The sequence below is a fragment of the Molothrus aeneus genome, chromosome 16 (genome assembly GCF_037042795.1).
Source record: "Molothrus aeneus isolate 106 chromosome 16, BPBGC_Maene_1.0, whole genome shotgun sequence".
In the NCBI taxonomy this organism is placed as follows: Eukaryota; Metazoa; Chordata; class Aves; order Passeriformes; family Icteridae; genus Molothrus; species Molothrus aeneus.
This window is the reverse complement of record NC_089661.1, coordinates 7,735,530-7,747,979: the sequence shown is the minus strand read 5'-3', so window position 1 is coordinate 7,747,979 and position 12,450 is coordinate 7,735,530. Positions and strand designations below refer to the sequence as shown.

General features: G+C 41.2%; 1 protein-coding gene across 1 annotated transcript in view; it reads right to left on the bottom strand.

The window, feature by feature from the left end:
* ABCC1 (ATP binding cassette subfamily C member 1 (ABCC1 blood group)) overlaps positions 1–12,450 on the bottom strand; it is a 46,511-nt gene that overhangs the window by 29,719 nt on the left and 4,342 nt on the right. The window contains exons 2-6 of the mRNA XM_066560634.1: positions 5,547–5,723; positions 4,712–4,837; positions 3,318–3,455; positions 2,093–2,218; positions 678–739 (exon numbers count right to left, since the gene is read on the bottom strand). Coding sequence (XP_066416731.1) covers positions 678–739; positions 2,093–2,218; positions 3,318–3,455; positions 4,712–4,837; positions 5,547–5,723 — 629 coding nt within the window. The remainder of the gene's footprint in view (positions 1–677; positions 740–2,092; positions 2,219–3,317; positions 3,456–4,711; positions 4,838–5,546; positions 5,724–12,450) is intronic.

The following is a 12,450-nucleotide window of genomic DNA, read 5'->3' as shown; positions in this document are numbered from 1 at the left end:
AGGTCCAGATGCTAAAACATACATCCTCCTGTCTTTACTGGGAGAACTAGACACCAAAACAGCTAAGGAGCCAGGATATGCCACTGAATTCAAATTCCAGGGAAAATAAAAGAAAGGATGAAGTGATCTCATCTGAAAATCAGCCAGGCAATTAATATTCCCATGCCTAGCAAGTTTCAAAATCTGTATTAGCCTTTAATTTCACAAAGCAACTCCTTTCATCTAGTTCTCTGTTGGAACTCTGGCCAAGTACCAGCCACAACTATACACCAATATTATTTTACATGCTTCTGTGATTTAACTCACAAATCATACAGCATAAGTAAAATTAAGTTAATGGGAAAAAAAGAGCCTACTGGACCAAAAGATGTAATATTTTCCAATGTCTGAGTTTCTAAATACAGCTGACAATTTCTCCTTTCTTATATTTCCCAAAGAAGTTTTTTTTATGATATTCCTTCAAACATATTAAATACAGACTGGCAAGATTTAAAATCACAAAGACCCTACAAAGGAAGTTAAAAAAATATTAATCAAGCTTTTTAAAAAATTAAGCTATCTACAAAACAACCAACCATAATTATTGTTGCATGATTATTGCTAATTTATCTCTGAAAGCAGGATCCCAAAGTGCCATCTGTCTTGAACTGGTGATTTATGCAACAGCTTGATCTTACCCAGTGATCCACCAGAATGTGATTCTGGAGAGGAAAGAAGCACTGAACTCTGGACACGGATTCTAAAGGAGAGAAAAAGAAATCAATCCACATTCAAAATGACTGTAGGGCCAAAAGAAATAAGCAAAGCAGAAAAGATGTTTTTGAAATTCCTGTTGTTTACAGTATTTTTTTCACATTACTAAAACTTGCCATTCCTGCTGCTGAGAGCAAACACAAGCCCAACCTCAGGGCTGTCAGCAGGCTCCAGCAGGGACACAGGAACAGCAGTGCTCCACAACAACAACACAACAAACAGCTGGAGGAATTTCTGGTTTGGAAATATTTGGTAAAAGGGCATAAAGCAGAATTTAAGGCTGACTAACATGACTTCTTTGCTCTTTTTCCCAACAAAATGAAAGGTTAAAATTTGAAGTCTGCCCTGTTTCCTGAAGGCATTCTAAATTCCTAGAAATACTCAGGACAGAAAAACAAATTACTGTGGTCTCAAAGCACCTTGTAATTATTCCAACCATGATCAAAGAAAAGGTTTCCTTACACCCACAGTATCCTGTCACGTATATTTAACCCCTGAATGAGATGAAAAGAACCAAAAGATGAAGAGGATCCAAAGACTCAGCAATCTGTTCCCCCTCCCAGGCACACACACACACAGCCTGCCATGGCCAGGCAGAGCACCCCAGGACACCTGGGGAAGGAAACTGTGGCACTCAGGAAGTGCCCATGGACCCTTTCCAAAGTTACAAAGGCAGTATTTATTTGCCCCTCAGACATTTCACACCTTCATTCATCAGTCAGTGTCACTGAACTGCCATCACACCAGAATCAGACCTTCTATAAAACTGAAATTCCATGCCATTAAGCTGGTACATATAATTAGGAACACAAGCCAAACAGATCATGTCTAGGTAAAATTAAATATCGACATCCAAACCACCCTCCAGCATTAGCTGCTCTTGTGCCTGAGCTGGTTAAATCTTCACTTGACACAAGAGTGATAAAAACAGAAATCAAACATATCTGCCCAAGCTGAAAATCTTTCCAGGTCTAAATTCTTCCCTGTGTTCAAATGAAAGTGAATCCACATGCTACTGCCTGCTGAACATATCAGATAACCAGGAGCACAACATTTCAAATCACTATTTTCCACTGACTGCCAGTAGCACCACTGAATATAAATACATAGAACTTACCCTTCAGGAATGCTATTCAGCAACGAGGGCAACTGTATTTTTGTGCTTTTTCTTACACACAGCCCCTCCCTTACCCCAGTTTTGCATGTTATGGGCTTCTTTTGCATCACCAAATAAAAACCAGAATTTTAACTATTTATCATCTTGGAGACTATGGCCCTGTAGCTCATTACACAGAATATTGCACATATGATACTTGGCACTCTGTACAGACTCACTCACAGGATCATTTACTGTTTCAGAAAACAAAGGTGGTTGCTCTGGAAAACAACACAGGATGAGCTCTACTAATACCAGGACAAAGTAGATACAGAAGGTGGCATAACGAAATGCATACTCATCAGCACCCTGCAAAGGAAGGACATATTCCAGTTAGAAGGCTTGAGGAATTTATTTTAAATAACATGTTATGATAAACAGAAAACAGCTCTTTACTGTAAGTTCTGCAAACTAAGTGCTACACTACTCACCCCATGCAAATGAAAGTCAATGTCTATTTTGGTAAAGGGAAGGTAATGAGAGGGGAGAGGATGTGAAAGACACATTTATTTTTATTCAGTCATTACCATTAAAATACAAGCATGAATTTCTTACATAAAAAGTTCTCTTTAACACATGGTTTGTGCCAACACAGCCCCAGTTTGAAGTCAGTGTATTCCTTACAGGGGCAACTCATTTATGCACTGGGTAGCAAGAAGTATTAAAAGCAAATTTTTTAATTTGCAGAATTAAAAAATTATAGAGAGCAGAATTTGCATTAGACTTTGTTCCACTGAGTGCAGAATTCAGAGGTTCTTTCAGTTTTTAAGACTGGGACTGATGCATAACACATAAGCCACAGAAATCAAAGCACAGATATAGATGGGGACACACCCCCAGTAAAATCCCATTCCCAACAGCTGAAGACAAGCTGGGTGAAAGTTCTCAAAATTGCCAATGCAGCTTAAAGGTTTCAAGAAATAAAAATGCCATTTTCAGGCAGCTCCACAATTAGTCTGATACTTGAGGTGGTCTTACTACAGGGGCAAACTGTCATAAAAATATTTCACTTTGATTTTGTCCAAGCAGGTGAGACCACAGCAGCGCTGAACAGTGTTTCAGGAAATCCACTGCAGAGTCAACAGGAAGGTGACAAACACCCAGCCAGAGCAGCTTGATAGCAAAGATTACAGAGAATTTGAGAGCACTTGAGCAGACACATCCGCTTTCCCCAACAGCCAGCCCAATTCTCTTGGCAACTGCTGCTGCAGTTAAAATCACTCTGAATTTCATCAGCATTTCAAAACAGAAGACATTAATTCCTGCTTCCCTTGCTGTAACAACCCAAGGAAGGCAGGTACACCACATGAATCATTAACTGATTTGACTGGTGTAATTGCCAAGCAACTATTCTATCACTGCAGCATTGGGAATCATTTTCAACTGAATGAGGCTAAAAGTCACTTACCAAATTTAAGGCATGTTTTATTTTGGATATAAAAATCATTGTGGCACATAACAATGAGATGAACCAGAAAATTGTCATTACACCAGAAGACTGGACTCCTTTTATTCTTTCATATTGTATTAAAAATGTGGCCAGCAACTGTAGATAAATAAAATGAAAATATATTAACAAATTAAGTTTTACAATATGTTATGCACATGTAAAAGGTACTGTGCTAAAGTCTGCTGATTTAACATTTCTAACCCAGTATCTCCCAGACCTTCTAAACCCCTGAAATTTTAAGTGTAATTCAAAAATACATTTAAATAGGAAATCCTCTGTATCAGTAAAGATAAGGAGTAGACAAAAAAAGAAAAAGGAATATGCATTAAATAGAAATAGACAATCCCATACACGAAAGTTCTGTCAAAAGCTGCCAACCTTTACTACTTTACTTTTCTGGTTCTGTATCACAAATCAAGATGAAATTATGGCATTTCCTGACTAGCTCTTTTAAAATAAACAGATTTCTTTCCATGCAAGCCATAACACCACACAACACCAACCAAGTATTAGTCTATTTCTGTATTTTGTGTGTTTTCAGAGTCCTTTAGGAAGCTCTACATCTCACTTATCTACTGCAACAAGCATTTTCCATCAGCCTGACAAAAGCTTGACAGTTGTATTATTAAATGACCACAAACTACTTAACAGCTCTTGCATTTGTCAGTATGTTTGAGGGCTGTTTGGGGTTTTTATTTGTTGTTGTTCTTGGGGTTGTGGTGTCCCCTTGAGGATCATGTTTAATCATTCCGACTCTGTAATAAACCTAAGGCAACAGACAGCAAATGAAGAGCAAGGCATCTGCCTTGAAAGGCAGAGATATTGGTGTGAAAGCAGAAAACCCCAGCACATCCAGGTCAAAGGAGGCAGCTGGGGACACCTGTGTGACTTGTGGCTTTCAAGGCTTTCCACTGTGCCCTCAAGAGTAACAAAGACAACACACACTCAAGAATGTTATATGGCAGTTTGTAATGAGATACTTCCACAATCTCCCCCAGGTTCACGGGTTTGTATTATCTAGGTTGAATCAGCTCTCTTGAGCTGATTCCTCTACTCAATGCCTGAGCCAAACTATCAAATGGATGCTAGCTCAGGTCTACCAAAATAAGACAACTGAAACTGCCTTGTGTGCTGATGTGCAACACACTGAGCACAGACAGGTGAGAGTCTGATTTTTCTCTTTTTTTATTAAAAGAAAGCAGGTATTTCAGAGTCAGTATTTCACATCTCAACTACAGAGTAAGTCTGTATGTAAAGGCTGCAGCTCAAAGAGTTCCAGCACTGTGAATAACACAGGGATGGTGTTATTGCTTACAGCTTTGCATGGACAGTGGCTGTGCAGGAGAACTTACCATTGTTATACCCAATACTGTAGGGCTAACGAGAAAAAATGGAGCTCGAAAAATATTTTGACTTCTTTCCCAGAAAGAGTAGAAAAGGTCTGCCCAGCAGACTATCCACAGTATTAAGCCCAAAGCCTGCAATAAAAAAATGTCTTTAATACATCAATTCACAAAGATAATGCAGCACAATATACAGATAAGCACTAGATGTTATGTGTTAGCAGGAGTCATAATCAGATCATATCAATTGGGCAATTCTACCACATGCACAAAAGAAAAGCAATTTGGCTTTAACTATTGAAATTCTACTAGAAAAAAGTTTACTGGTTTTTAATTCCATGTAATTCAGTCATTATGAAGCAGAAAGCTGGTCTCCTGAGTAACAGATTGCAATATACCATGTTATTACAGCCCTTCTTAAAACTTTGCACTTATTCTACAGGGAAGAAAAAACCAAAAACATTAAGTACCTATTTCACAATAGAAGCGGAATGGAACACCTGCAGCAGCTCTAGAAATGTATGGTGTGTAACTTAAGAAGCTGACAGGATAGTAAATTCTTTCTATGATAGAAATAAGGGCCTTGAGATTGAGTTGCCTTAAAATAGTCTTCTCCAACTGCTCTTTAAAAGGATTTGCATGTTTGTTGCTATGCCAGGGTAAATTTCAGAAAGTCTGATAAAAGGGCAAAGGAAACAGGAAAGGCTGGGAAATCAAACACAAGCAGAACAAATGAGTTACCCCTGAAGTATGCACACAGGTCAAGACTGATGCTAGAACAGAGCTGAAGAGAGACTGCCCTTTGCAGAGCAGGCTGCTGGGCTGTGGTTTCAGAGGCACTCACCGTTTTGGCTTTGTTCAGGTTGGACACCTGGATGTAGCCCCTGTCATGCCAGCGAAGGTACAGGGAGTACACTGGGAAGCAGAGCCACAGGTAAATGCAAGGGATCCACACCAGGACTGTGTTCTGAAAGCACAGGGTGAAGTCTGGATCTTCTGTGTGCCATGTCAGATTCCAATCCTGGGGCAAGAAAACAGGCTAAGTTACAGAAAAAGCCAACACTGAACTTCAGTATCTGACAATCAGAAACAGGGACTCAGAATAAAAAATCCACAACAACAAGGCATAGACTCAAGTAAAAGGCTCACCCTGGCAATTCGTTTCCTACTCAACAAGAAGAGGATGGAAATTGACATAATTCAATGTTTTCTTACTTCTCTCAACATAATTTTCAAGCCCAAGGTAAATCACCATACAGCCAAACCAAAACTGATGCTAGCAATAATAAAACCATGACCATTTTAATTACTGGCACAAGGACTATTCACAATGACAGATTATTTAGTAGTAACATGAGCTTTCATACCATATTTATGATTGTTCTGAGTTAGGAAAATCTCTTGCAGCAAGTTTTACCTAAAAGTCATTGACCTTGCTGAAAACTTACCACATGCAACACCTTCTCTCAAGTGCTGTAGATTTTTGACTCTCCGACAGAATAATGCAATACACAACATTGCAGCTGTAGATGGACTGCAGTATTCAACAGCCAAAGCATTGCTCCCAGGCTTCTGTTTAAAAGTCACTGAGCCAGGAGCAGCAGTCCCATGCCCAAAGGCTTGTTGACTACAGTGTTAACTTTCCAGTGGCAAAGCATTTTTTCAGGCAGTTGCACAGCTTACACTACACACAAAACACCAGTACCACTACTGGGCCATAATGTCAGCAATCCTACTCCTTTATAAAAGCCTGAGCTGGTACTGAAACAGGTGCCATTATCCACATTTTATAGATGAGGAAACAGACCCAAAAGGAGCTGTAGTGCCTGTCCCCTCTATTCCAACATCAAAGCTGAAAGCAGATCCCACTGCCCAGAATCACCACACTTTGATCCTTGTTTGTCCCCACGTTCCACTGAATAAACAGCTTCAAACACAATTACAAAGAGAACATTGATCTAAAGAGGGATGGAAGATACATTTTCCTTCCCCATTTCCCTCAATTTCTATCAGAATGTAGGACCTGATACAACAGACAGCATACACAGGACATTCTGTGTTATTTTTCTCCTCTAATTCCACTGCGTTCTAAACATTCTGCTTACTTTGTATCATTTTTAATTTTTCATTTTTAGAAAATCTCTGAGCCAATTCCAGGGCATTAACACTGGTAGAACACAAGAATGCCCAGTTATGTTTGACTGTGCCTGTGGAGGGGTCACAAGGTATTCATGACAAGGCAGTGGCTGTGAGATGCTGTGGCCAGCCACATGCTTATTGAGTTTCCTGACTACTTCACTCATCAGAAATTTCAGCTGAGTCATCCTTACATTCAGCCATCACACAAATGGTTTTGGCTTTCTAGGTCTCAGCTGCACTACTCCAGCACAAGAGCCAAGAAAAAGTCTCATGACTCTGCAGAACAGTTTACAATTCACAAATTAAGATAGTTATAAGATTATACAAGTAAACCAAACAGATGCAATCAGCTTTATAAGAAACAAACAAAAGCACTGACATATTTTTATTGAATAAACTTTAGGAGATCTACATACCCTTTAGAAAGTTGTTAACTTCTTTTTCCCTGTTTTTAAATGCTTTCTATAAAATGAATGTGGCAAATACCAGCAAGGTCAGGGCAGGTAACACATGTCACTGCCACGTGGCAAAATAAGAGCAAGAAGTGCTGTATGCATACTGCTATGCACACTGGCTGGAGGATATTCTAAAAACATGCAACCTTCCATTTGACTTGCATTTTACAAGTTATCTGGAGGTGTTTGTTTCTGCATAAAAGGCAAGAGTGTACAATGCAATGGTACTTCGGGGTTGAGAACAGAGAGATGGGACAAACGGGCAATTTTGGGCAAGACTACTGCTAGAATTGAACAGCAACATCAGGTCTCTCTTTCATATGTTTCCAGGATTTCATCCAGAGGCTGTTGCTATCAAGTAGGAACATGCTCAGCTTTAAAAACACTTCTCTGTACAAAAGAAATGGCAACACACAGGTGAGATGCAAAAGCCACTTCCATTTTACATTCACGTCAGGTGGCAAAAGGCAAGGAACATGTGAAGAGACACAGCAGCATTTTCCTGCTGATTCCCTCAGCTGCGTAGCACAGACAGGAGCAGAGGTGCAGAGCCCACCCTTGTTCTGAGCACCCCATGTCCTCACAGGGCCCCCCGTGCTGGGTCACAGCTCCCCACAGTGACAGCAGCCACCGGAGGATCCCAATTAACCCCAGCCCAAAGGCACTGGGGCCACTGAGCGGGGACACGCCGGGCGGGGACACACGGCAGGGACACACTGAGCGGGGACACGCCGGGCAGGGACACACGGCAGGGACACGCCGGGCAGGGACACGCCGGGCAGGGACACGCCGGGCAGGGACACGCCGGGCAGGGACACGCCGGGCAGGGACACGCCGGGCAGGGACACATCGGGCAGGGACACTGAGCGGGGACACGCCGAGCGGAGACACGCCGAGCGGGGACACATCGGGCAGGGACACTGAGCGGGGACACGCCGGGCAGGGACACACCGAGCGGGGACACGCTGCAGGGACACGCCGGGCAGGGACACGCCGGGCGGGCAGATGTCTTTGCAGGACACAGCAGCAGCAGGCTCTCAGCCTGAACCCAGCTGGGATCACCACCAAGAGGAACCCAATCCATTACAAAAGGATGGGTTCTGCATGGAGGACACCACAGCTTCAGGAGACTGCACTGCAGCTGGAAAACGTGTCGCTCTCATCATGAAACCAGCATGCATTCACATTCAAATGATAGGTTCAGTTACACAAGTCTAGACTAGTTGTGCCAGTGGAAAGTACATGCTTCTCCTTTGCTTTATACAAACCCAGATTCAGTTCTGATTTTTTCCATCATAACCAAAATGCAGAAACAGTCACTGAAACAGACCTTAGTTTTTACCAGATGTTAATAAGCAAATTAATGACATTTTTTCAGACTCAAGTTTTGGAAACACTGTTTTACCAAGTTGTACTAAAACACGAAATTACTCCATTTTTCTCAGCTCAAAGATTAACCCTTTTCATTCTCACTGATCAGCTAACTCTTCTGCTTTGCAAAGTCACATCAAATGACAGAGATACAACCACTGAAAGCCTACAAACTAGCAGCCTCCTGCCATAAAAAAGAGGGGGAAAAAACAGGGTCAAGTCTATAGTTATTAGACTGTATAATCTGGTAGCAGCCTTCACTTTAAGCTGTGACTGCAGGAACCCACTGGAGAAGAATCAGTCTGATCCTTGTTCCTTTCTTGGTAGATGTTGGGAGAGATTCACTGTTTGCTTAGTGTAATCCAGAAGAACCATAACTCAGATGGTAAATAGTTTCAGGTTGGTTTTTCTTTTCTTTTCAAAAATTCCTTAACAATTTTAAAGTTTCCCAGAATAGCAGATGGGTATTTTTAATTTTACCTGACCTACTTCTCAGTTTTGATTTCTATCATCAGCACTATGGTTCAAAAGCACCACTCCACAGTTCTAGTGCCCTGTAGCATGTTTTCTTCCATGGCACAAAAAAGCTTCCTATCACATCTGAAATGAAACCCTCTGTCTACAAGAGAGGCACAAAAATGCTTGGCATTCCCCAGAATCAAGTGGATCCCTTCACAGGTAAACACTTAACAGTGCATAAAACCTAGGAAAATTAAGAACTATACTAACTCCTGTCTAAAATTTCAGGAACAGGCAAGATAAAAGCACTGGCAGTAGAACTGTGAGACAAAGTTGCAACACAAAAAGCCACTTATTCTGCCTTTGCTGGGGGAAGACAGACCAAGGACAGTTGCATGCCTCCTGTATGGCTAATCTGAGGAACAACAGCATTTGATGCTGGCTGCCTCTCCTGGCAGCAGGAAAGGCTGGCAAGGGAGCAGCCAGGGGTTGCTTGTTCTCACACCAATAATCCCACTTGACCCACAGCACATTTTAGAATTCTCACTGGCAGAAATGGAGAGACCCAAATTGCTTTGTTTCATGCCTGCTGTGTGCAAGTGTGCTAGAGATGCAGGCTGCCAGCCACAGTGTTAAATCCACCTGCATGGACCAAATTGTGACTGAAAAGTGACTTAAAACATTAGCACACAGCTATGTAAAAAAATGGAATTACAAAACCACACTGGAATCTTAACATCATGGTAAACACTTATTCCTTCAAATGGAGCTTGACACTGACACTGTGTACCCACAACTTCAATATCACCCACAGAAGAACCACTTCCCCTGTAATACCAAGATAAAGTTTCTCAATCTTATCTCCCCAACAATAAAAAAGACTTTCTGTTTAATGCAATGTTTACATTTAGCTGACTGAAAGTAATTAGCTCTCTCACGTCCTAACACTGTAACTGCAGCTGACAACTTTCATTATAATATTATCATCACTTTCCCACTGAAATAGGAAGTCTTACAATCTGCCAGCTCTAGATACAGGATTGAACAATGTCCCAGTGTAGCACCTATAAAACCATGAGCTGACTGAACCACTCTCTCTCTCAGTGTAGGGTAAAAGCCAATGGCCTCGTGGCATCTATCTAGGACAGCAAATTTCCTGCCTCTCCCCAGACAGGAGATTTGGCAGATCTGGCTCAGCCTACATCTTCAGAGGAGCTGCATCAAGAGGGAGGGGGTAAGGGAAGTGCAGAACAGGACCTCTGCTTTAAAGGAGCTCTGACCTTGCTTTAAGAAAGTCCCTGATACCTGATATGCCATCTTTGTTCTGCCATTCATGTTTTGGAGTCAGATCTGAAACCTGTGCTGAGGCTCACCATTTGTCTAAGAGCATGTTTAGAATGGAGCCTAAACAAGCACAGAGATCATGGACAATCCTCACCAGCATCAGATCTGCTCTGCTGAGCTCAGCCCACATCACAGGGAGTGACAAGTTGGTAAGACAAGCAGCAGGTATTTGTACAGGAAAAGTACTCCAGAATCCCTACCAGTTTTCTAGCCCAGTTTCCCAAAATACCATGTGCAGACTGAGACCTCAGAAAAGGGACCATGCCTCTCCTTCACTTCAAATTCTGAAACCTAAGCTCTATTCTTGAAGTATCTCAATGTTGTCAAAGACAAGATTGTTAGAGCAAGAGGTGGAAAAGTTACAGAATGTAATAATCACAATAATAAACAAGAGTCCTAATTTTTTTTATCATGTCTATAAAGAATATTTGGGGGGGAGGGGGGGAATACCAGTGTTTCTAGTGACGAAAAAGATGCCCTTAATTTCTCATAATGTTTTCTATTAGAAATGGTTTTAACAAGTTATAAATGGTTTTAATGGTTTAAGTTCTCAATGGTAATTACTTACATAATGCAGATTTGACTTGCTAACACAGACAAGGAAAAGCCTCTACCTTCCAATAACTGGTCCTGAACTTAAATCATGTGTCTATACCTCTTTGTCCCAAACCTGCACATGAGTATTTCCTAATATTTACAAGAAGTTGAGATCCTTTGTTATAGAAAACACTGCATCAGCTCGAACTGTGTGTTAAATTCCAAGAAAAAAAGCCATATTTTGCTTTTTTATACCCTTTAGCCTAAAATAAGAAGCAGGTGCTAACAAATTGCCAGAGAAAGGAGCACCTGCAGCTGTGGCATTTACAAGAGCTGAGCTTTGTAACCTAAGAAGCTAAAAGACACCATTTGTGTCAGAGAAACATAGATTACATTAGAACTTTCAAAATTAAAATTTAGCCTCTCTCTGCAGACGCTGCATTTCCATACCCTGCCATATCTGCAAGTACCACAACAAAACATTTGGCCACTTGACAACAAAATATTTACCACTTCTGGTTTCAGAACCTAAGGATGGTTTTTACCTTTCTGCAAAGTTTTTCACTGAAATCACTGTTACCTAAAAGGATACAAGAAAAAATTTCTGCTTTCATCTCCTCCTTGCACCAAACACAGCTGCTTCTGCTTAATAATGCAACAGCCTGTACCTGGAGTTCAGATCACTGAGAAGTTTGAACACACCTGGGTAATAATCTTACCAAGGAAGTAAGGTTCAGCAGCTTATGTTAGGATAAACTGTATCTGAAGGTAGCACAGGTGCAAAGAGTGAGAAAACAGTAATGCAAGGAATTCTGACTCTATTAAAAGTAAAGGTCAGTACCCGGCAGGAGGCTTTTTAGAGATGTGACCCAGAGTGACTTCAGCCAGCCCCAGCTGACCTTCACTCGCTCCCAGTATAGCACAGTGTTTCAATGTAAACTGCATTGTGATTGCACGAAATGGCACAAGTTACTCAGGCATTTTGCCACCTTTTTTCCCCTCTTTTAACTTTCCTGAGCAATTCCAAATTGCTAACTGTAGAATGGCAGGTGATCTGTTCAGAAAATTCCCATCAACAACACATTATCAGGCTTAATTTCCCTGGTTTTCCTTAAATTGATCTATTCTGCATCAAGGGACATCAGTTTCATTTCTAACCTAATTTTTCTATGCACATTTCTATGCACCCTTATTCATAAATGGAAGAAAGCTGACAAATAAGCCTCTGGCTTTCATTGCTAAAAAACACAACAGCCAAGGCATGATAATCATGCAATCTGCTGTTAATCACAATAAAGCACCATTTTGTGCAAAGGCTTCCTTGTTTATCACTCTGCTACTCCTCTGTTCCAAATGCTGTGCCCATATGACCCTCCCGTGTCAGTGACTAGGAGCAGTTTGGTGACCTGCACGCTCTTTAGCGGAGACTAAACTTGGAGCTTT